A 25,461-nucleotide genomic window follows, 5' to 3' on the forward strand; every position below is an offset into this window, starting at 1 on the left:
AGAAAGGCCTGGAAGGAAGGCCAAAGAACGATCCGTCCCAATGCAGGAGAACAGCAGGGAAAGAGTCTGGCCCCAGGGAAAGTCGTCAGTGCTGTCGTGGTCAAGTTCAGGTGTCAACTTGGCCGGCGTATGGTGTCCAGTTGCTTGGTCAAGCAAGCACAGGCCTGTTAATGTATTGGTATTTTGTAGGTAGATTTAAATCCATCAGCAGCTGACCGCATCTACAGGCAGCTGACCGCATCTACAATCAACAAGGCAGATGATCCTCAGCAGTGAGGGGAGTCTCCTTGCCCTATGGGTTGGAGGCCTTAAAGTCACCAGAACTGAGGATTTCTGAAATCAAAAAGAAAAGCTTTTGCCTCAGTCAGCTGGCTTCCCCTGAGGAATTTGCACCCAACTTCAGCATGACCTTTATCAGAGTTTTCAGCTTGCAGCCTGCCCTATGGGGCAGGCCCCATGCCCATGTGAGCCAAGTCCTTATAATAAATCTCTGTGTGTGCATGTGTGTGTGTTTATGTGGGTCTGTGTGTGTGTCATCAGTGCTGTTTCTCTGGAGAATTCTGATACAGGAGCACATGCACTCAGGCTTAGTGGTGTGGGGAAGGGAGTGGAGAAGCAGCCCCTGGCCAGGCAGGGTGAGGGGTGGGCAGGCCAGTGCCAGGCATCCCACGAGGTCCGGGCACACACGCCCCGTGCTGCAGAGCCCTGCCCACCCCCAGGCACGTGTGGGCAGCCAAGCAGGCTGTGGGGGGCACATGGCAGACTATGCCCACAGAGACCCCCAGCCAGGGGCCCAGCAGCTGGTGCGGGGAAGCAGTACCTGAGGTGGAGCGGCTGGAGCAAGCGGCTGCAGGGGCGCTGGTGGCATCTGGGTAGGGGCCACCAGCTGCCCGGGCGGGGGCAGGTAGGCGGGCAGGGCGGGTGGCACGGGCTGTAGCGGACCGCCGGGTGGCGGGGCCAGGACCTGTGGCCAGAGGAGGGAGAGGCTGGTTGGAGGCCCCCGTCCAGCCTGGAGCCAGGGTAGGGGGCACAGGGCTTGTTCCAATCCACCACAGAAACAATGGGGCACACCACCCTCGTGCACACACACACACCCTCACACCCCCTCACACACCACACACACCCTCCTCACACACACACCCTCCTCACACTCACCTGCACAGCCCTCTCCTTGCATGCTCACACCCCTCCTTGCACATGCATACACTACACACATCCCTCGCACTCACCTGCACACCATTCCTGGCACACTTACATACTCCACCACATCCTTCACATACACACCCTCCTCATACATGCACTCTACCACACCCCTCCTCACACATATTTGCACACCCTCCTCACTCACACACTCCAACACAACCCCCTCCTCGTACACTCACACCAGCACACAGTCCTCCCTGCACACTCACATACACACATCCTGCACACCCACCATGCACACACTGCCACACCCCACATCACACACACACACCCTCCTCACACTCCACCACACACCCCCCTTGCACACACATACACACACCCCTGCACAAACACCCCTCCTTGCACACTCACACTCCACCACACACACTCCTCCTCAATGCTCACAGACCCTCCTTGCATATTTATAAACCACCACACACCCCTCCTCGTAGTCACACACACATACAACCCACCATGCACACACTCACACCCTACTGCCACACTCACACTCATACACTCGCCACCAAACACACCCCAGCCACTTTGGAGCTGACATTATGGGTTGAACCGTGTTCCCCAAAAAGCTCTGTCAAGGTCCTAATCCCCAGAACCTCCTCCAAACGTGCCCTTATTAGGAAACAGGCTGCTACAGCCAGAATCAAGCAAGTCAAACAAGGGCCTGCTGCAGCAGGCTGGGCTCTGAGTCCACCAGGACTAGAGGAAGGAAATCTGGACAGACAGATGGACTGAGGGAAGAAGGCTGTGGTGGGAGGCTTTGGAGGGGCCGCAGCCTGCCAATACCCTGCTCCAGGACCCCTGCTTTCAGGCCCCCATCTGCGGGGCTCGGAGGAGCTCAGGGAATGACCTGGGCCAAGGAGGCTGAGTGGGCAGCATGTCCCGGGGGCTGGCCCTGTGCCGGGGGCTGGGACTGAGCCGCGAGCAGCACAGACGGTCAGGGGACCACTCATCCATCCCTCAGGTACCTGGGGAACCACGAGGACAGGAAAGAAGGGGGTTCCCAGGCCCAGCGGAGTGCACCAGCTGCACGGACGGTTGCACCAGAAGGGAGGCTGTGGACACAGCTGTGGGAAGGCAGCCGTGAAGGCTCGGGAGAGCCAGGGGCAGGGAGGGAATTGGCACTTCCACTGCTCCCGGCTGAGGTGGCCATGGGGAGTCACTGGTCTGGGGGCAAAGGGGAGATAAAACAAAAGCAAAGCACCGGGGACAGCTTCAGTGTGGTTTTGTTCCTCTGGGGCAAGGGGAAACGATTGTAAGGATACGCCTCTGTGGAAGGCACCTCCACAAGAGATGGGGATGGAGAGACACCCACCCAGGCCCGGAAGGGATAGAAGGTGCCAGAAGGAGGGCTGCCACCTCACCCTGTCACACTGCTGGCCACAGACCCAACTTCTGTCCAGGCTGTATCATCATCGTGGGGTACCCCCAAGATTGGCTCTCAGCCCCAAGCCCTTGCCAGTCTGGCTGGGATCCTTTAAAGTAGTACATTGCCCCCCACCCTATAGCTGGCTGGCTTTAGTGCCCAGTTGTTCAGTCAAGCACTGCCTGCTTGTTACTGTGTGGATAGATTTAGATGAGACTTGCGTCTACAATCAGTTGTCTGCATCTACAATCAACAAAGGTGATTGCCCTTAGCATCCTGGCTGAGGCGGCCAGGGGTGGTGGAAGAAGGGGTGCCCCAAGGCTTACCTGCTGACTGGGGGGTGCCGGCTGGCCCGGGCCCATTGGCACAGGGGTGCTGGGTGTGGACGGCAGCGGGGCAAAGGCCATCGCTGGCTCCGGGAAATGCTGCTGGGGCAGTGGGGGGTGGGTAGGGGGTGGGGCGGGGCCCACCGACACACCAGGCTGCAGAGAGAGCAGAGGGGACCCCGCTCAGCCACTGCCTGAAGGGTCAACCCCCCATCCCCACCTCCACCCCCAGGTCTGTGCTCCTCAGCAGCGGGAACAGGGGGACGAGGACACCCGGGGCCCCTGGTCTCCGCAAGGGGTGCTTCTCCCAGGAACCCAACTCAGCAGAGACTAGGAGCAATGCCCAGTGCAGCGGGATTCAGAACAGGGAAAGGGCGAGGGTAGCCAGAACTTCCTAACGAGGGAAGGTTCTGGGACGCCATTCCCATGGAGCATTATATGCAGCTGGGAGAAAAGATCGTTTTTATGCAGGACCACGGCTTTGCAGAACCACGGAGAAATGCCTGTTGTTGTTGCCAGGAAAGTTACAAAGGTATAGGCTTATTGTGTGCATGACTGCAAACAGACAAAGAGAAACAGTCAGTAGATCGAGCCACAAATAGAATATGGCAAAAATGATAATGCAAACACAGAGCAGGGCAGAGTGATGCAGTTCGGGCATGCAGGCAGCAAAATCCAGAGAAAAGGAGCTCTGCAGAGCCAGCATTCCTTGGGGAATAAACTCCAAGTGTAAAGGAGAGATGGGGTGTTTCTGAAGGTTAATTTCATGTGTCAGCGGGCTGGCTATAGTGCCCAGTTGTTTGGTTAAGCACTGCCTTTTTGTTACTGTGTGGCTAGATTTAGATGAGATTTGCATCTGCAATCAGTTGTCTGCATCTACAATCAACAAAGGTGACTGCCCTTAGCAATGTTGGGAATCTCCTCATCCCCTCAGTTGGAAATCTTAAAACCAGATCTGTGAGTTTCAGAGATTGGAAGAATTTCTGCCTTGGCTCTCGTTGGAATTTCAAGTCAGCCAGCTTCCCCAGGGGAATTCGGGCTAAGGGCTTCAACATCATCTTTATCAGAATTTCCATCCCGTGCCCTGCCCTACAGAATTGGGACTTACCAGCCCCCACGGTCCTGCTGGTTCTACCTCTCAGCTGACCACAGTGTGGGATCCACCTCTGAACCGGCTTCAGACAGACCCGGTGCCGAAAGGGCAGGTAAAATTGGAAGTCTGAGCCTCGGACACTTGATATCAGGCATCAGTGTTAATTTTTTACATGTGGTTAACAATATTGCAGTTTTGTTTTCTGAGAGTCCTTATGACTTAGAGAGTCATACAAATATTTGTGGGGAAAGTATCCTGAAGTCTGGGATTTACTTCCAAGAAATGGGAATGGGAGAAGCAAACAAGACAGGACACAAGTTGATGGCTCAGGGGGCTGGGCCAGGAGGCTTCCGCGTCATCTACGGAATGTCCTCTCACTTGGATGAGAGAAATGACAGTCATTTCAGGAGCCGTTATTGCTGGTTTCATCTTTCCCCGTGAACGCCTGATGAAGAGCAGCGTGCGGCAAGAACAAAAGTAGCAGGTATACTTGGGATGAAGCCTCTCTGCTCTGGGTTCATTTGCAGCCACGAGGTGGCAGGAGGCTGCTCCCCTCAGAGAGCTCCAAGTCCACTTCGCCCTGCACAGGCTCCAGGGAGCTGCAGCCCCTTGAGCCCCTGCCAAGCAGAAGTCGGACACCCAGCGCTTTGCACCCTCCGAGAACTCTGCTCCTGCAACTGAGAGCTCAAGGACAACCTCACTGTGGCTGGGCCCTTGGGAACCATGGAAGGAGTGAGTGTTTTACTTTCTGTAGAGCTTGAAAAAAAAAATCAAAATGAAAAAACTAAATGTCCAATGCCATCCCACCATCATCCAGTGGGTTCCGGTTTCCACCTAATTTGCTCAGTCTTTTCCCATTCCTACCAATTATCCCACAGGTATACTCACAGCACAAGGCAATTTCCATTCTGCTTCTCTGACATTTTTACAAAAAAACAAAACAAAACATTTCCCCTACTTCTGCCCTATAATTTTTAATGGCTGCTTAATATCCGAAGGAGATGTGCTAAGGGCTGCCTGACGTTCCACCAGAGCTCGATGATTTGGGCAAGTCAAATGTTTCACGATTGTAAAGAATGCTATTTTTGTCATCTGCCCTTCATCTCCTAGGGCTGCTGTAACAAAGCACTGAAAAGCATGGAATCAGGTCACAGGCAGGGGCTGGACAGATTCTGAGGCCCTGGAGGAAAAACAGCCTCGATGGCACAGAAGACATGGCTGGCAGGAGCGCAGACGCTGAGGGAAATGCTGGCGAAGGCTCGGAAGCCATGTAGAGACGGCCATGAACTGCACACAGCTAGAAGTATGACCATTACGGTGGGGGGCCTCAGGCGGAAAGGAGGACACTGGAGAAGACAGCCACGTGGAGGCAGAGGGAAAGCTGGATGGCTGCAGCCGCAAGCCAAGGGAAGCTGGCAACAGCACAGGAAGGAGCCTCTCTGCCAGGTTCAGAGTGAGCGTGGCCTTGCCGCCCTCGATTTTAGACCTCGGGCCTCAGAGCCGTGAAACAATAAACCCATCAGTTCACGCTGCCCAGCCCGTGGTTCTTTGTCACAGCAGCCGCTGGAAACTGATTCATCACCTCTCCGACGGTTTGAGGTATTTTCTCGGGAACAGAGCCACTGGGGCACAGGGGACAGACATTTATCTAGGTGCCCCTCGTCATCGCCAAGGGACTTCAGCCCTTAGCAGGCCATGGTCGGGAGTGGATTGGGGGGCCTGGCAGCAGGGGCAGTGCCGGGCTGTGCTTTTCTCTTACTTGGGGGGCTCTTTGCAGGGACTTCACAGCAACCTTTAGTTTGCATTCTCTAACGATCAGCAATGGTGAGCCTTCCCGTGCATCCACTCACCTTCTGCATCTCTCTCTACGGGAACGATCAACCATATCCCTAACTCCGGGCCAGTCAAGGGCTAGTCACAGCCCTGCACACCCTGCCCTGTGCCCCAAACCTGCCTCAGACGATGCAGGTTGTTTTGTTTGGGGGGGCGGAGGGGTGTGAGGTGGAGGGTTGGGGTGTTTTCTGACCCCAAGGTGGGGCAGGGCTGACTCACCGCAGCGGGTGGCTGGAAGACTCCCAGTGCAGGCAGGCTCTGCGGCAGGGTGGGCCCATCGCTCATGGGGGGACTGTACACAGCCTGGCCGGTGGCGGGCAGGGCCTCGGGGAGCGAGCTGTAGGCTGTGCCGAGCTGGCTGCTCTGTGAGTCCGAGTACACGGTAGAGCCCTGGCCGCTATCAAAAGTGCTGTCCGCTGCGGGGGACAAGGCCACCTGCTGAGGGGGGGCATCTCCCAAACGCCACCCCCCACTCAGCTCCTGCAGATGGCTCTGGCCCAGTCCAGGAATGCTGGCTCGGATGGCCACGGCTGGGTTAAACTTACCGTCTTCCCAGATCACAGGAATAAAGCATGTGTGCTGTTTTAACCCAGACAGAGCGGTAGGGGGAAGCGTATGTATGAACTGGCACTGTGCTAACCCTGCACCCGTGTCCCACTCAGGCCTCCCCCGAGGCAGCTGCCATGATCTCCAGCCCCGGTTCCCCACGAGGAGCCCGCCATGGAAACTGAGCTGTGCCTTCAGCAAGGCTTGTCACAGCTTTGACAGCGAGGGCTTGTTTGGGCTCTGGAAAGGCACAGGGGTGCTGCAGAGGCTGCTGAATGAGCCCCGGGCCCAGGGCCTTCCACAAGTGACTTGAAGACGGCACATAGATGCTTGCTTGACCTGGGACAATTAAGATTTGACCTACTCTCCTTGTAAAATCAGGCCTCCAGGGCTAAATGGAATCTACAGAAACTACTTTCTCCCTGAAACTCCCTAAGATACTATTATCTTCAAGATAATCTATAATCCTCCTCTCTCCCCTGTTGACTACAATCGAACCTGCCTACGTCCCAAGACCCCAGCTCCTCTCATACCCATTTGACTGTCTCTGTCCTAAACCTTATAAACCACTCCCTGGCACCCCCTGCTTTTGCAGAGTATCTTCACCTTGAGCTCTGAGCCCGCACCACTCAGAGCAGCTCCTGAATCCACGGCAGCGTGACTCGACTTCCCCACCCTGTAGGTAGGCCCCAAAATAAAAGCTCATGTCTCAGAACGTGTCCAGTGCTTGCTTTCTTTAGTCCTTCAGCTGCAAGATCCCTCTGGGGCTGTGATACCAAGTAAAGAAAAAGCTAATGTCGTGTGGAGGGAGAGCATTTATCAGCTGTTTCTTATCACTTATGGGTGTGCGGAGAACCTGTCTTTGCCCAGCGGGACAAAGAGCACAGGCTTGCAGTCAGATGGCCCGGGACAAATCCCAGCCCGATGTGGTCACGTCAGTGTGCGGGACACAGAGTGAAGGGGTTTTCCTCTCCAATGAGGGGGCCTGGGGATGGCACTCAGCTTTCCCGCAGCCTCCCGGGCACCGACATCGGGCACTGCTCTACACTCGGCCACAACGGCTTGGCCAGTGCTTGTGGTTCTGCCAAACCCGGCTGGGTGGTGGACCCACAGCCTGCAGACTGGCTTCACCGAGACAGCGCCAGGGGAGACAGCTCACCCTGACTCCTTGTGCCAGTAAAGATTTAAGAGAAAAAAAAAATTTTTAAGTGTGTTAACAGTTGCATTTTGGGTTTACCATTTCCAGATATCAAAAGCTCCTCCACAAACATTAGGATTTGCCACCGAAGAACAGCAAGCTATTTCAGAGTGTCAATGCTGTGTCCTTTTATAATTTAAGAAAAAATACAGAGAAATCTTGGGTGGCTTTTGCATCAACCAGAAGCTGATGAGAACTTACTGCAACCCAGGAAGACATGAGGGATGCCGGGTTTGTGCAAAACCAATGAGACAAATGGCTCTGACTTTTCTAACGAGCCGACCAGCAGTCACTTCCACTTCTGGCGGGAGGGAGGGAAGAGAAGGGAGGAAAGGGACAGAGAGGGACAGAGGGAGAGGACACTGTGTACAGACTTGATGAATTTCAAGAAAAACACACGGAATCTGGAGAGTCCTGTGCCTTGTGGGATTTAGGGGTGTCACCTTGACTTACTGGCTAGGACAGCCTGCATGGCCTCAGCTGGGCTCACCCTGCACGTGTCCCCTCCTGGGTAAAATATCCCTAACGCTACCCCCTCCCTGGTGCTCAGGCCCTCACGGGGTCAGCTGAGATGACAGGTGCCCTGTCTGCCCAGGCAGCAGCTCCCCCACCCGCCCAGCACCCTAGGACCTGGTCCCCAGCTCCAGGCAGTGTTCTGGTCAGTGGGCGAGAGCACCACGCACGCGTGGCCTCCACTTCTCACAGGGACCAGGGTTTCAAGAAGAAATTATTCCTCAAGGATTTTCAGACTTTCTACATCACATGCTCAAACCTCTGGGTTCCTTCTAGCTCTCTCCCCAAAGCAGGTAACCAAAAAAATAAAAAAATGAAAGAAAAAAAAAGCACAGGTGCAATTAACCTGGCAACAGACAAAAAACCAAGATGCTGTCACGGCAAAGTGTAAGTGGCGCCACCCAGAGAGACTGAGTAGCCCAGGGTTAGAACCAGTCTCTCCCTCCGCTCGTCTCTGGAGCACGGAGCTGTTTCCGCCACAGGGGCAGCATTTCTGGAGCTCCTCGGGAAGCCAGTGCACAGCCTGCACATGCGTCACGTCACGTCAGCTCGGCACAGTTGGCCCACGTCCCGGGATCACCAGGACAGGACGGGAGGGGAGTCCCAGCCAGCCCCACCCCACCGCCAGGCCGCACGTCCCCTCTGTGGGCGGCTTCCCGAGATGCCCACCTGCCCACCTGCCTGCCCACGAAGTGGCTATATTCATGGCACTTTGAAAGAATTACGGCCAAAGGCCTCAAAGTGGGATAAGCCAGGATGCAACAGTGGGCAGCTCATGGAAAACTGAGAAGTAGAAAGTCATAAAAAATGATGCATCTGTTGTAACTGAAAACGTCCGAGCGTGCATGTGTTTGCCAGTCTTGCTATGTCAGACAAACCCCTCCTTTGACTGTGCCTGCTCTTTGGTGTCCCCCAAAAGCTCTCTCTCATTCACACACCATCCAGCCCTTCCCAGAATACTGGGCAGCCCTGGGAAAGATAGGGCAGTCTCCGTGTTCCGTTACGGAACAAACGAAAAGTGGGGTGCAGAGCAGCTGTATAATGAGTCACCACAAAGGGGAAAAGGGGGGTGTGGAGAATATACACGGAGAGTTACCCCTAGAGGGGGAGCTGAGAAACTTGGTAATGTCAGTTGCCTCCACGGAGGAAAGTTAAGTGACTTTTTGCCATTTGCCCTCTTGGTCTTTTTTTTAATTCTATGCTGTGTATTTAAAAAAAATTAAAACAAATAAGTAAAAGTATTAAAAAAAAAAAAAAAGCCTAGTTATAGATGATGCATGAACAATGCACAGAATCATTCTAAGGCAGACCCGAAACGGTATCTGTTTGCAAAGAGAAGGCCCCACTGCTGAATTTAGGACAGTTCAATGTCAACACCTAATTTTCTCCCACTGGGTCAAGCATGTATGACAATATCTTACTCCAAGTGGAACAAACATCCTTCTAGCCCCCAAATGGCGCCTCTTCAAAGGGCGATCAAAGGAGATGTCTTAATTCTAGAAATCATTTAGCCAACCATTAAGAATTAAGCATTTCAGAGACAGAGAACCTTTTCCTACAAAAAGCTTGTGTTCTTTGATTAAATTTTGGATTTAGCAGAAAATGGGGCCAGGATGGAGTAATTTTATTCTCCAAAGCAAACTTAAGCAGGCTATGGTGAGAAAATTAGGAGGCCAAACCATCTCAAAGCAAGGGACGGCTCGTTTGAACTTAAACGGCCAACTGTGAAGGACTTTTAGATCTTTCCATGATAAACGAGGATGTGTGGATTAAAGAAACTGGATGAGCTATTTCAGTCTTTCCACACGAGCAGCCTGAAACCCTGCCTGGCAGGTGGACGGCTCTGTGTTTCTACCCCGTGGTTACTCACAGAGCGGCTGCAGGAGGTTCTGCTCCTCCTTCTTGTGCAACATGGAGGACAGAGAGACAATGTCCTTCTGTCTGTATTTGCAGAGGAAACCCGATTCTTCCTTCAAAGGATCTTAGATGAAGCCAGGTATATTGGGAACACTTTTTAAAGAGCAACTAAGGGTCTCACGGACTTTGCCACTAGATCTGAAATGACGCTGGGCAAGGACCACCCCAGAGGGCCAGTGTCCAGTGTGAGACCGTCTCCTGCTATTGTGGCCACTGACAGCACCAGCTACGAGGCACAGACTGCACAGGCACCCGGGGCAGGACGCAGGAGCCAGGGGAGCCCCCAGCCTGCCCCACTGAGCCCTGGGGGGCACTTACATGCGAGAGACGTGGCACTTGCTGGCAGCTTGGCTGGGAACAGGTGCTGATCGACCTCGGGCTCCTCGGGCTCTGGCGGCCCCGGCTGCCCACCCGGCGTGTGGTACGTCACTTGCACCTGCAGGGGCGCCTGGGGGCCCCGGACCCTGTCGGGGCTCCCCGTGTCCCGCTGCTCCTGGGACTGCAGGGCTGGCCAGATCCTCTCCCGCCGCCACTGGATCAGGGCCACCCGGTCGCGGATCGACTTGGCCACAATCTTGACGTCGCTCTCGTGAAAGAATCCGGACTCAATCTGCAACGGAATCAGCCCGTCAGGCGGTGATGCTGGGAGCCGGCAGTCCGTGCGGCCCCCACCTGGGGGGCTCGGCCTCGGCCTTTGCATGGGGGGGGCACCTGCCCTGGAGTCCCTGCACCTCATCTAGAGAGGCTCTCCCAGATCCCACTCCCACCGCTTGGTTCGTCTCTCTCAGGGACAAGACGCACTCGGTGCACCCATGAGCATCTTATCTGTTCTGAGCCCTTCACCCCCACTCAACCATAAACCCCACACAGAAAGTGACCTTGCGTGCCTGAATTCCACTGGAACCCAGCTCCTGGGACGGGGAGAGGCACGTCAGGTGCATAATACTTAAAGCAAGATAAGCGAGTGCAAAAGACAGCCCACATCGGGAGCCAAGCCTTCTCCCGCCGAGTCCAGAGCAAAACCCAAAACCCCCCAGAGGCCCCCATGCACCCCCAGGATGGGCTTCCCCATGATCCCAGCCCTGGGGGCAGCTGTGGCTTCCTCTGTCTTCTCTGGGAACACAGCAATCCCTGGGCAGGAGGGCAGCCCCCGGCGGCAGCCAGGCCCAGGTCTGGGCCCATGGGACAGTGGCACTGAAGACGGCACGCTCACAGAAGGCACGGAGGCTAGGGGAGCCAGTGTGGGAAACAGGAAAGGAGTGGAAAGAGGCCCACTTGGTAAGCAGATTCCAGAAGGGGACGCACCGACTCCTGGCACGATTCTTAAAACTGGCTTAAATACGGCAGGTGTGAGCATCTGTCAAAGGGCCCTGTGGCCACCGGGAAATGTCCAGGATCCCCAAATCAACCGGGGCAGAGCTGACACCTGGATGGGCAGCTGCAGCAACTGCCAGCCTATTAAAACACACCAGGCTCCAGAACCACGTGAGCTTCCCTCCTGCATGGAGGTGCCGTGGGTGGGACAGACAGACTGAGCCCTCCACTGGGGAGCTGGGGAGAGGGAAGCAGCAGGGGGAAGGGGTCCCCAGCAGGAGGGTCTCCAAGCACCATGAAGCTGGCATCCATGCCCGGGGTAGCCTGCTGGGCGAGCCTTGGCACCATGTGGACAGAGCACAATGATGGGTAGGTGCAGGTGACCCTCTAAAGAAGAGGATATTCTGCAAATAATGAAAGCCAGGCTGCTTGCTCACTGTCACGGCTGAGAGTTACAAACACGGAAAGGGGCAAAGCAAGAATGGACCTCATGGAGTTGGGCTGGAATGGGACAGAGACGTGTGAGCTGACGGTTTTCAACAGATGTGAGATACATAAATGCAGACTGCTGGAGACAGGAGCACATGTGTGCATGGTATCTGCGTGTGGCGTCTGCATGTGGATACACAGATATACACACAGGCACTCCCAAACCTTGTCCACAGACGGGTCGGGGAGCCTGGCATCTCCACAGCAACAAGCACACGCAGGACCCCAAATCTTGGCTCCCAAACTCCATGCTCCATTATATGAAACTAGGGATTCTTGAAGAATCGGCAGATTTGGGGCTGCGGCGGGAAGAAGGTAAAATGACGGGAGATCTCGGGGTGCCGAAAATTAAGGAAGGGCCCCCAAACTGTGAGGGCATGTCAAAAGGACACAGTGAGGGGGGACAGGGGTATGGGATGTTTGGGGCTTTTTCTTTTTTTTCTTTCTTGCAGTAATGAAAATGCTCTTAAAATTGTGATGCGCAACTGTGTGATGATACTGTGAGCCACTGACTGCACACTTTGGATTGACTGCATGGTGAGTGAATATGTCTTAATAAAATTGCATTTATAAAAAAAAGAGACACAGGAGCCGGCCCAAAGGGCCTCCAGACTGGCCAGATTTTGGACACCAAGAGCATTACAAGAGAGACTGGTATGAAGGTGGTTTTAAAGCTATGTCCAAAAGTCTCTGTCGTGAATTTTGCATGCTGGGAGGAATGCAAATCTTTTGCAGAAGTGATGGGATGCCACTTCTGACATTAGGTTACAAAAAGACTGGGGGGGGAGAAAGCAAAAGGGGGAAAGACTGCAGCTTCCAGCTTGGGCTGGGTGTGTGCATCTGTCTGTCTCTCTCTCATGAATCATTTGCTCACATTCTAAGCAGCCACATGGAGAGGCCCCCGCAGCAGAGAACTGGAGTTTCTTGCCAATAACCAGTGGAGTGAGCCTGGAGGCAGAGCCTTTGCCGAATCAAGTCCTCAGGGGCTGCAGAACAAGCCAGCATCCTAATTCAACATTGTGCAAGATGCGAGCCGGGAGAGCCAGGCACAGCGGGTGCTCAGAAACCGTGTGAGGTAGCACGTGTTAAACTGCTGCATTTGGAGGGAACCTGTTACATGGCAGCAGGTAACTAATAAACGGAGTATAATTTACGGAATAAAATAGAAAACCGGAGTCCACAGACTGAACGAATGAATGGAGAGTTTGATGAGAAGCTGGATATTTATGTGGTTTTAAGGAACGTTCCCTGGAAGATTCTTAATAGTTAGAGAAGATGAAGGTGGGGGTCCCTGGCAGGGGAACTGGGCAACTCTCTCTCCATTGAGGGCCAGCGCCTGCCCCCAGCAACGGGGCAGATGGGGACTGGGCGCCCCGAGGTGGGACACGGGAAGGACACAGCTCCACTCCCGGGAAGTTCCTGCATCTAATCACTGAGAAAGGGAAGAAAACCCAAACTGAGGGATCGTCCCCAAATAACTGGTGTGTCCTCCCCAAAGCTGCCCAGGCCACGAGTCAGGGAAGACAGAGGGATCGTCCTGACGGATGAAGACCAAAGGGATATGATGCCCGACGTTGCCAGGACACGGGGCAAAACGGGTACAGGGTCTGAGGATTCAACGGCACTGATGGTTCGGGTTAATTCTCAGCTCCTGGCTGGCACTGTCCTAGTTTGTAAGGAGCAGACACTAAAAAGCCCGGCCCCTTCTGCCCAGCGGCCTCACCTGCCCCACCCGGGCCCCTCGCCCTGAGCTCACCTGCTGCCCAAAACCAAAGGCTGCGGGAGGAGAGCTGGGCAGCCTCCTGCTGGCAGGCCAGCCCTGTGTGCATCTATTTCTGCCACACCGTGGCCCATGGCCTAGTTTAATTCTGTCTCCATCTTCACAGCCACCCCCCATGTTCCTTTCAAGGTGCTTTTCCTATTTTTTCCTCTCTGATGGAGAATTTAGCCATATTCTGTGCCACACAGGCATCTGCAGGTACACAGAGGCTGTGGGGGTGCAGGGAAGGTCTGGCAATGGGGACACGTGGAGCCTCTGGGGCTGGGGCCCTACCTGGCCTGTCCACCCCACCCCCAGCCCGGCCCGGCGCCCTCCCCTCCCCCCCCCCACCCATCTCCCCATGGGGCGTGTGTCCCCTCCACTGCAGCCTCTCTGGGACAGGGGAAAGCTGACCCGTCTGCACTCTCTTCGATCCCTCAGCCCCCCAGAGGGAGGCGGTCTCTCTTGGCTTCTAGAACATCAGTTCTTCAGAGCCAAAAGCAGGCCTCTGGCAGAGGTGGCAGCAACCACCTGGGGTTTGGTGGCAGAGCTGTGACACTGCTCTGTCCTCGCTGCACCTGCCTTTAAACCTTAGCCCCCGCACGCGACAGCTGAGCCCGGCCTCTCACTTGTGGCGGCTTCCCTTTTACATAACTAAGTTTTTCTAAGGAACATTTGCTGATGTAAAGGTACAGGGAGAAGCCATCGAGCAAACGGCCACTCAGGAGGAGCAGCCCAGGCCCCCCCGGGCAGGGTCCCCCACGTCCCCCAGGGAGGCCCCTGAGCGCCACTGGACAGCCTCTGTGCCGGAAGATGGGCCGGAAAGAAAAGCGTGAGGGCCAGAGGCGTGCAGCAAGGTGCTGCAGGGCTCCCCACAACCCGCCCAGCCCCAGGGAGAAGAGCCACGAGCCACTGATGGCCATGGCACAGCTGGGCAGGTGTTCACCGGACCGAGCCACTGTGTCGTCCCCGCGTGGCCACTTTAGCTGAGCAGGGGCAGGGCACTGAGGAGCTGGGCACGCCCTATTTCTGAAGCTGACCGGTGGACAGAGCGTGTGTTTTATCAGTGAAACATAAGATGTATTCCCATTTGCATGAATGGCACAGTTCACGGAGGATATATTTCACAACTAGAAAAATGCTGCGAAGGAGATAAAACAAGGAGAGAGGAGAGGGAGGTGGGGGGCTCTGAGGGCAGCAGCCAGCTGGTGCCCTCCCTCCCGCTGTACCCGACCCAGCAGAGCTGGTTCAAAGGGCCATGGGCCTCCGTCACCCACTGTCGGGCACACTTGCCATTTCCCCCTTTACTAAAAATTTACCTGGGTCTCAAGTGAGTTCCGTATGTGAAAAATCCATTGAGCTCTATGCACAACTACGATCTACACACTTCCCGGAAGCTGTGTTCATTTTGATCAAAAGTTTACTTTACCGAAAGACAACTAAAATAAAAAAGGAATGACCTGGGGCCGAGCAAGTTCTGTCCTTAAGAACGTGCGGAATATTCCAACAAATGCAAGGTGTTAGTAACAGGTGGAGGGAGATGGGAGTCCTGTGTCAAATGAGTGATGGTTCTGTAAACCCACGTAGTCTCTGATTTTAAAAATAAATAAGTAAATGAAAAGGACGTGCCAGACGCAGTGGGTGTTGCACATCCTCCCTGAAACGGAGCTCACATGGTTTTATTTCTGCTCATGATTTCCAGCAAAAATTAGTATCATTTCATTTTCATTTCTAATTTTGCTTTTTTAAGCTGCAATACGCAACACCTTTCCAGATTTTTTGTTCCCCAGTCGGGTTTTTTTTCTGCTGAGTCTTCCTTTTGTCTGTGTGACAGAGACGTGATAACTTCTCCTATCAATCTGTTTGAGTTCTTGTTATAAATACTGAATCGTCTGTACATTTAAAACACAGCTCCGTGGGGAGCTCTCAGAGGGTGGAAATGGCCCCACATTCCCAGCCTCCATCCTAAATCTACTTTGGCCACAACCAAATCCCACACCCATCCGACAACCTTCTGCTGCCCAAAAGAATTTTCTGCGACGACAGAGACTCTCTACCTGCTCTATGCAATACTCTAGCTGCTAGTTGCACATGGTTACCGAGCACCTGAAATGCAGCTGGAGAAGTGTGAGACTGGATTTTAAATTTTAATTAAATTACATTAAAGTAGCCACACAAACAGCCAGTGGCTACCATATTGGATCTGAGAATACAGCCTGGAGAAATCTAGCCAGGATCACTCAGCCTGGCATGGAAGGGTCTGCAAACTGTCACCTCCCTGATAACTCGACTGGGGGCTCCCCAAAAGCTGCTTTCCCTGACACCCTCTGTGGTCGGCTCCATCTCGCCTGCCCCACCCCCAGGGGACTCCCCCCAACACCCCAGGCCGAAAGGGGCTGCCTCCGCAGTCCACGTGACTGCCCCTCACCCTCTCCCCTTTGCCCGTCACCCCCACAGCCTCAGCCCATGCAGACAGACCCTTCAGGAGTGGCGGAGAGAGAGGGAGAGGGCTGGGATGGGAGGGGAAGGAAAGTCTGTCCCTTCCTGTGCCTTTCTAGGTAGAAAAACAGAATGACAGAGGCTGGAAATGAAAACGACCACGGCACTGCCCCTCGAGCACAAGATATAAAACCAAGACCACAAACCCAAAGCTGCAAAATTTATGTAAAGAACTTTGTCAAGATGAGCCACACTTGTCCCTATACGGTGGAAGGTTCTGGTTTGCACTCAACATTTCTGCATTTGACTTTCTGTTACTGTCCAATTCCCAAGTTCCCAGTTTCCCTAAGCCCTGTGCAGTTGGGGAGAATTGGACACATGTTATCACTGTACAGATACACTCAACAAACAAGAGTGGAGCTGCCAAGTCTTGTCTGCAGAACCGGCCAGTGTCCCGACTGTCACCTGCAGCTGGCTTGTGGTTAGAATGGTTATTCTCCTCCTTTAGCCAGTTTCCTTTTTTTCTTTTTGCAGGAGGAAGAAAGTGTCATAATTGCTTTGCCCTGTTCTTCAGAACCTTTAGAACCTCATGCTCTCGAAGAGCATGTCCTCAGTTGCCCCTGCCCTTGCTGGGGACCCCCATGCCCACCCGCCCCGGAGCGTGTGGCGTTACCATCTCCTGCGCAACGTCATCGGGCGTCTCCTTCTCCAGGTCAAAGGTGAACTCAATGGCGCCATTGTCCTTGGGCTTCCCCTTCAGCTTCTTGGGGTCCTCAACCCAGAGCCGGAGGGCAATGGTGGACTTGCGGCCATGGTCCTCCTCGGCCAGCTCCACCCGCACCCCCGTGTCCTCCGCGAAGAAGGCGTGGCTCAGGAGGTCCTTGATTTCGTACCTGGGGTGGGGGGAGAAGTGGTCTCCGGGTGGCCTGGTGCCAGTCACGGGGGAGAGGAGCGGGAGGGGGCTGCAGATGCAACCCCCACAGCTGCATCACACCTGGATCACCCCTCACCAGAGAACAGGGCCTGCAGCATCGGAAAGTTCTCTCCACACATCAGCCGCTGACTTTACCACAGCCTGCGAGGGCAGCACTCACCAGTTTGCATCTGCACACTCCTTACACCCCAGGGACAGGGAGAAAGAGAACTGGGTACGTTCCCATCTTCTGTCCTTCCCCCCCACCCCTCCTGTTCCCTTGCCCACTCCTCCCCTCCCCCATCCTCCTTGCCCCACCCCTCCTCCCCTCCCCCACCCTGTGTCCCCCCTTCCTCCCACCCCCTGCCGTCCTCCGTCCACACCGGTCCCTGGGCACAGCAGCATAAGACTTCTCCTCTCCTCCCTCATTATAAAAACGCAACACGCTCATTGTAAAAATAAATAAATAAAAATGCAATGAATACAGAAGAGTAGTTCTGGAAAAAAGTAGGCTCTCTCTGACGCCGTTAGGCAGGTGTAATGGCTACTGAGGTGTCCGTGAGTCCCCAAATGCCATGCAGATACCCGGCTCGAGGTCGAGAGTAGTGAATGACAGGCCCCTCGGGTGGTGTGCGGGGGGGCAGGACCCCAGAGCCCACACCAGGAACTGTCTCAGGGGCAGGTGACAGCAGGGCTGGAGGGAGGGGAGCCAGTGGGAAGCAGCAAGGCTGGGGGGAGACAGGGCACAGAGACCCCACCTCGAGGCATTGCAAGGTCTAAGCGGGGACCCCCATCTGGTTGCCATGGTAACCCCACCACATCCTTCTCTATCAGCTGCCACTCAAACCGGCACCCCTGACTCTCATTCAGTCCTCCCTTTTCTAGAACGTTCTATGACGGAGTCACACTGCCAAGACTGTCTCGTGCCTGGCTGCTTTCACGTGCCATGTCTGTGAGGGTGTGTGTGTGGGATAGGGGCAGCCGGGTTCTCTGCCCATCCCCTGCTGGTGGGTGCAGGGGCTGGGCAGCTGTGGCCATCTCCAGGGCAGGGGTGCAGGCAGCTAGGGGGCTGTGGCCGGGAAGGGATCTGCTGCGGGTCAACTGCCCTCAGCAACGACCACTGAGAGCTCTGGGAGCTGAGCTGCCTTCCAAAGAGTGGAAAGTGCTCCCTGGGGAGGACGGGGTGGCAGCTTGCCCCTCCTGGGGGGCGCCCTGGGGGACGGACAGCTGTTTCCAGGTCTAGGGGGTGGCTTTTGGGGTCTGCTTTGATGACGCACTAGCTCCCCATGGTTGATCGGATCCTTTCCTGATAGGGGTTACCTTTCATGCTTTTTCAGATTAGTGGTTATTGTTTTAAAGGAATAAAATATGGTACACCGCAGGCGGGCAGGAGAGAAGGCACAGAGGTCAGACGCAGAGTTACTGCAGGGAGCAGGGGTGGCAGCAGCCATGAGAATGGACAGTGGGCAGCACAGGGGAAGCATGTGCCCAGGGACTGGTGTGGACGGAGGACGGCAGGGGGTGGGAGGAAGGGGGGACACAGGGTGGGGAGGGGAGGAGGGGTGGGGCGAGGAGGATGGGGGAGGGGAGGAGTGGGCAAGGGTACAGGAGGGGTGGGGGGCATGGGCAGAAGATGGGAGGAGGGGGTAGGGAAGTAGAAGGGGGTTGCGAGGTGGGGGAAGGAGGGGAGGGAGAGGAGGGCCTGGGGGTGGAGGGGGCAGAAGGACGGAAGGGTACCACCAGCTTCCTGCCTGACCCACTGGGGAAGGGCCTGGGCAGGAAGTCCCGCTCAGCCTGCCCGGCACCATTGGCAAGCCTGGTATCACTGACAGGCCCCCAGTGCCACATCGGCGCAGCGTCCCCCGTTTCCACACCTGAGACCCCCATGAGGCCTAAAGCACATCGCTCTGTCTTTTGAAGTTCTCTTTTTCCTGCCAAGAAGAACACCAGCCGAAACATTTTCAGCTGCAAAAACATCACAGAAACCCCCTCCCTGCGTGGGAACTCACCTTTCCTCTTTGTTCTTGCAGATACACTCCCCAATAATCTCCTTGATTTCGGGGTCGTGCACTTTCTCAAAGCTGGCTGGCTTGATGCCCTGAAAACGAGATCAGGACAGTTACCCAACCCTGGAGAGCAAACAGAATTCAGAGGGGTGGTTTCAACACCTTGCAAGGAGCTTCCCTTGCTGGCCACACTGGAGTAACAAGCGCCAGATGACACCTCCAATAAATCACTAGAAAATCGGACGAAAGAGGAGCAGCTCTCTCTAGACACCCTCAGGACTAAGCCCTGGGAGGGCATAAGTGAGGCCAGCGCTCCCACTGCCCAGCTCACGGCCTCAAAGCAGTCTCCTGACCATGGCACAGCAGCCTCCAGGGGCTGAGGATGCACAAGAGATCAGAGCTCAGGGAGGCTGAGGAAGCTGAGTTCCAGAAAGGAGGGAGATACAAAGAAAAAGATCCCCCGCAATCCTCACGCAGGTCCCCTTGAGTCTTTGCTGAGTGCTCGGCTGCACATGCATAGAGCGGACTCCACAAGGCTGGGCAATGACAGCAGGGAGCGGGGGTGACCACCCCCAGACTCCCCACAGAATAAACTTACAAAGGCTGGCAGGGGGTGTGGGCAGAACCACCCCCAGAGTTTGCATGGGGCTAAGCATTATCTGGCATTGACAACGAACAGCATCTCATCGAAAATTACTAGACATGCCAAAAAGTGGGAAAAGATGAGAAATCAGCCAACACACCCAGAAAAGAGAGAGAGGCTGGAACTTGCAGATCTGGATGTTGAAAGTGATTAGAGCTTTGTGCAGGTACTCAAAGGAAAATGAGCCCCATGGGGAAGAGAAATGGAAGGTATAAAAAGAATTGACTGGAATGAGAAGAGAAGCCCAGTGTCTGAGATGAAGACATTGGAACAGATTAATGGCGGATTAAACATGGCAGGAGAAAAGGTGAGTGAACTAGAAGGCAGCGATGCATTGAATTGTGCCCCTCATGAGGACACGGTCACATCCTGACCCCCAGTCCTGCAGATGCGGATGCATCTGTAAATTGGATATTCAAAGATCCTGTTTGGATGAGGCTGACCCGAACCAGGGTGGGCTTAATCTAACGGGGATGAAGTCCCTGCAAGCAGAGGGAACAGGGACACAGCCAGTCAGGAGAGGCCACAGGAGGAGAGAGGTGGCTGTGTGACTAAATCAGGGGTACACGTGCAAGCCAAGGGACCCCACGGACTGCAGAAGCCGGGACCAGAACGCCACAGACTCTGGGAGAAAGCATGGCCTGGTAACACCCTGATTTCAGACTTCAAAGCCTCTAAATTGTAAGCTGATAAATTCCTGCTGCTTGAGCAAAACAGTGTGAGGCACCTGTCATAGCAGCCCTGGCAGACTACAACAAAGACGTGGCAATAGAATCTGTCTGAAATAATGCAGACTGTGCTGGTTTGGATACATTATGCCCCCCAGAAAAAGCCATGTTCTTTAACGCAATCTTGTGGAGGCAAACTGATTAGTCTGTTGATTAGGGTGTGTCCTGGTTTGCTAATGCTGCTGTTTTGCAAAACACTGGAAATGGATTGGCTTTTATAAAGGGAGTTTATTTGGTTACACAGTTACAGTCTTAAGGCCATAAAGTGTCCAAGGTAATGCATCAACAATCGGGTACCTTCACTGGAGGATGGCCAATGGCGTCCGGAAAACCTCTGTTAGCTGGGAAGGCACATGGCTGGCATCTGCTTTCAATGGCTGTCTTCAAAATGTCTATGTTGCAGCTCCTCTCTCAGCTCCTGTGCATTCTTCAAAGTGTCCCTCTTGGCTGTACCTCCTCTTCAAAATGTCACTCTCGGTTGCTCTCCAAAATATCACTCACAGCTGCACTGAGTTCCTTCTGTTTGTCAGCTCATTTATATGACTCCAGGGATTTAATTCAGACCTACCCTGAATGGGTGGGGTAACACCTTCACACAAATTATCCAATCAAAGTCATCACCCACAGTTGGGTGGGTCACATCTCCATGGAAACATCCAATCAAAAGGTCACACCCTAATCAAAAAGAGTCATCAATCTGCCTCACAAGATTGCATCAAAGACAATGGTGTTTTGGGGGCCATAATACATCCAAACCGGCACAGGGTAGGAACATTTGGTTAAATAATTCCCATGGAGATGTGGACCCCGCCCATTCAGGGTGGGTCTTAATTAAATCACTGGAGTCCCATAAGAGAGCAGACAGACAGAAGGAGATCTGAGCAGCTGAGGGAGATTTTTGGAGAGATGCGGCTGACGCTCTGAGATGCTTGGAGACATTTGGAGATGCTAGCTAAGAGTTTGCTCTGGCCAAACTGGAGTCTATGGTCAACAGTAATATTGTAATATACCTCCATTAAATGTAACAAAGGCAATATGCCAATGCTAAATGTATATGAGAGGGGGATATAGGGGAGGAATATGGGATTCTTGGTAGTGGTGTTATTTGCTGTCCTTACTAGTATATTGTATTGTATGACATGTTATTTTTCTGTTTATCATTTTTTTGTTATTGCTAAAAAAAAACAACAATTTTTCTTGTAGTAATCAATATGTTCAAGTGCTGATTGTGGTGATAAATGTACAACTTTATGATGATACCATGAACAACTGATTGTACACTGTAGATAAATGTATGGTATGTGAATATAACTCTATAAAATTGTAGGAAAATATATATATAGGAGTAAAAATGTTAGAGAAAACATGGTGGGAGGGATGATGCCTCACCAATATGGACTAACTATGATGTGTAAACTCAGAATTGCATCTTAGAACATAGCCTAATGTGGACATAATAATTGTAATAGTCCCTAGATTGTAAGCTCTTACAGCAGTTAACTCTATCCGTGAATTATAAGGCCTATCTCTAAACTTTGAGATGCTGATCCCCTAGCGTATAACCTGATTGGTCTCTGGAACAATGCATATCTCTGAGACACCTGAAACTCAGAGCTAGAGTTCGGCAGATATGAATGTCAGTATTAGTGCATACAGCCACTGTCAAAAAGAAAAAAAAGCTGAAAAAGAGCCCAGACTTCAATTAGTGATATGAATGAAGCAGGTCTGGTTAAGACCAGGGCAAGCCAGGCCAAAGGGTAAAGGTCGAAACTGATTGTGTTTTAAAACTTCAACTTCCATATGAGAACAAGGGAAGAGATATCTATTTGGTACAGGATCTAAATTTTCTAAACAGTACAACTCTACAGTCGATTTGTTCAAACACCACAATTGCATGGAACTTTGAATAGGAACTGAGATACGGTAGGTTAGTATAGGCTGGAGTGAAATAGTGACACATCCTAGAGTAATTTGGGCAGATAATAAAAAATATATTTACACCCTCCCCCTCCCCAGCCCCGAGGATCTGGGGGAAGGTGCGGATGTGTTGGACATCCTCACCTGGACTGGTGTTGATGTTGTCACAAACATTGGGACTGGAGGTTTGATGTGCTGAGCCCTTGATCATGGGACTTGCCCTTATGAAGCTCATTACCGCAAAAGAGAGTCTAAACTTGCATGTAATGGTGCCTAAGAGTCTCCCCCTGAGTACCTCTTTGTTGCTCAGATGTGGCTCTCTCTCTCTCTAACTGAGCCGTCTCGACAGGTGAACTCACTGCCCTCCCCGCTACGTGGGACCTGACTCCCAGGGGTGTAAATCTCCCTGGCAATGCAGAATATGACTCCCGAGGATGAATGTGGACCCGGCGCCATGGGACTGAGAGTATCTTCTTGACCAAAAGGGGGATGCAAAATGAGATGAAATAGTTTCAGTGGCTGAGAGATTTCAAATGGAGTCAAGAGGTCACTCTGGTGGACATTCTTATGCACTATATAGATAACACTTCTTAGGTTTTAATGTATTGGAAAAGCTAGAAGTAAATACCTGAAACTACCAAACTCCACCCCAGCAGTCTGGACTCCTGAGACAATTATATAATAATGTAGATTACAAGGGGTGACAGTGTGATTGTGAAGACCTTGTGGATCACACCCCCTTTATCTAGTGTATGGATGAGTGGAGGAATGGGGATAAAAACTAAAGGACAAATGGGGTGGGATGGGGGGATGATTTGGGTGTTCTTTTTCCACTTTTATTTTTTATTCTTGTTCTGGTTCTTTCTGATGTAAGGAAAATGTTCAGAGATAGATTGTGGTGATGAATGCATAACTATGTTATCATACTGTGGACAGTGGATTGTATACCATGGATGATTGTATGGTATGTGAATGTATTTCAATAAAACTGAATTTAATAAAAAAAAAAAAAAAAAAAAAAAAGAGTTTGCTCTGGAGAAGCTAAGAGAGGACCCCAACGCTTAGATGTACAGGAGCTAAAAAAGCTAAGAGAGACAAGGCCAGAGACATTTCGGAAAAAGCTATTTTGAAACCAGAACCCAGGAGCAAAGGACCAGCAGACACCAGCCATGTGCATTCCCAGCTGACAGAGGTGTTCTGGACGCCATCGGCCTTTCTTCAGTGAAGGTATCCTCTTGTTGATGCCATGGTTTGGACACTTTTACGGCCTCAGTACTACAAATTTGTGACCTAATAAATCCCCTTTATAAAAGCCAATCCACTTCTGGTGTTTTGCATGATGGCAGCTTTAGCAAACTGAAACATAGAGAAAACTTGTCACAAAGGCTCCAGCCAGCTAATTTAATCTTCGGGATCATATCACGTGGTCAACTAGGCATATGGCAAATATATGACTGGAATCAGGAGGACAGACAAAGGAGGAACTAGAGAAAACATTTGAAGAAACGATGGCTGAAGGATTTCCAAAACTGATGAAAACTCTTTGCCCAGAGATCCAAGAAGCTCAGCAAATCCCAGGCAAGATAAAGCAGCACCTAGGGTAAGTTGGTGACTTGGGTGAAGCCCCTCTGCGACTCCCCCCACCCCCCCAATAAATCTGCCCTTCTCGTTTGCTTGACACCAACACCCTGGTTTTCCTACCATTTAGGTCTTCTTGAAGAAATAAATTCTGCTCGAAATACCTTCTGGGTTTTTCCACATCATCTGCTAAAGCGAGAGGCAGCCGGCTCCTGTCTCACCAAGGTCAAGCCCTCACATCTTCAGGAGGACTGTCGTCCTGGCAACAAGACACAGCATGGCCTCACCCTCGGCTGTGGAACTTGACGCTAACTTTAACACCTCAAATATAGCATCTGCTTTCTGGGAAGGTGTTGATCAGATCTGGGCTGCGGAGCCAACTCTTGAAATGGGCCACGAAGCTCCATGTGGAGACACACACACTGGAGGGGAAAGCTGCCCCTCTCCCAGGTAACCATGGGCAGCTGTTTCTGAGCTTTGGCTTTTTGTTTGCTCATTTAACCTAGAAGACATCAAGTCTAACTTTGCAGGATTAAAAGAGAGCATACATGCCATGACCCACCAAGGCCCAAGCATCTAAACCTGACAGTGAACCGCAACACAGATGCCCCACAGAGCGTTCCTGTAACTGTCGTCCTGGGATCCTCCCTGCTCTCAGGGGCACCAGAAACATTGCAGCTCACAGATCAGAGGTCACGGGTGCTTGGGGAGAAAGGAGCAAACAGACCCCCTCAAGCCTGTCCATCTGCGAGTCTAACCACCAGCCGTCAGGGGCTCTGGGGAGAGCATGGTCGAAGTCCTGAGTGAGCTTGTTTTAAGGCTGCCGACTTGTCATCCCACAGGCACTCCAACAGGGCAGGCCTTTCACACGCACATTCCCCCTGCAAAGTACCTTGGGAAGGTCAACTTGGCTAAAAATAAAATAAAGAGAGGCGAACAGTAGCTATGCTGCTGGGGCAGCCTGCTCCTGTGGGAGGACACAGCCCCAAGACCTGCCCTCTGCACTCCCCCTTCCCTGGGCCCCTCATGGCCTGAGGTCTCCCCACATGAGGCATTCTAGGGCTGAAAGATACGGAGATTCACTTGCTTGGCACCGAATTGTAAATGAATTACACACAAACCACTACTCTGAGAGACAGGGAAAGGGCACCCAGCAAGCCCCTGCCTGCTGGAGTAACCACAGCCCGGGCGTCCAGCACATGACTGAAGGACGCTCCAGATCTGGCTGCAGCGGCTGAGGCCTCTCCGGATGCTCCTGGATGCCCAGACACCAAGGGTCAGAGCTCCTGACACATAGGCTCCACAAGCACAGAAAAACGACAGCTCTTCTGTTGCCAGCGCGTGGGGCTTATTTGTTACGCAGCAGCAGATAATGGGAACGCTGAGCTTTACAAGAAATTTAGGGGGTCTTCCGGGGTAATTTTAGCTATCTGTCCCCATTTAAGATAAGATACACTTGTAGTATTTCACTGAAGTCAACAGTAAAAAAAAGGAGATATTGGGGATTGAATCGTGGCCTCCACACAAGGCATGTCCGGGTGCCAAGCCCTGGTCCTGCGGATGTGCAACCATTCATAACAGAACTTTTGAAGATGCTATGAGTTAAGCTACCCAAACTGAAGGAGGGTGGCCTTACTCCAATTGGGCTGAAGACCTCACAAGCCAAGGAAATTGGACGCGGAAAGA

The 25,461-nt window shown here is 52.9% G+C and overlaps 1 protein-coding gene across 3 annotated transcripts in view; it reads right to left on the bottom strand.

The window, feature by feature from the left end:
• The window catches only part of LOC119505003 (serine/threonine-protein kinase WNK2-like), a 145,351-nt gene that overhangs the window by 48,877 nt on the left and 71,013 nt on the right, over positions 1 to 25,461 (bottom strand). For 2 of the 3 annotated variants that reach the window (XM_037797665.1, XM_037797666.1), the window contains 6 exons: positions 18,913 to 19,001; positions 16,664 to 16,883; positions 10,308 to 10,599; positions 6,035 to 6,231; positions 2,890 to 3,045; positions 821 to 964 (listed from right to left, as the gene is read on the bottom strand). In XM_037797665.1, the coding sequence (XP_037653593.1) occupies positions 821 to 964; positions 2,890 to 3,045; positions 6,035 to 6,231; positions 10,308 to 10,599; positions 16,664 to 16,883; positions 18,913 to 19,001 (1,098 nt within the window). The remainder of the gene's footprint in view (positions 1 to 820; positions 965 to 2,889; positions 3,046 to 6,034; positions 6,232 to 10,307; positions 10,600 to 16,663; positions 16,884 to 18,912; positions 19,002 to 25,461) is intronic. The other variant, XM_037797667.1, reaches the window with a different exon arrangement.

This window comes from Choloepus didactylus, chromosome 10 (genome assembly GCF_015220235.1).
Source record: "Choloepus didactylus isolate mChoDid1 chromosome 10, mChoDid1.pri, whole genome shotgun sequence".
NCBI lineage: Eukaryota > Metazoa > Chordata > Mammalia > Pilosa > Megalonychidae > Choloepus > Choloepus didactylus.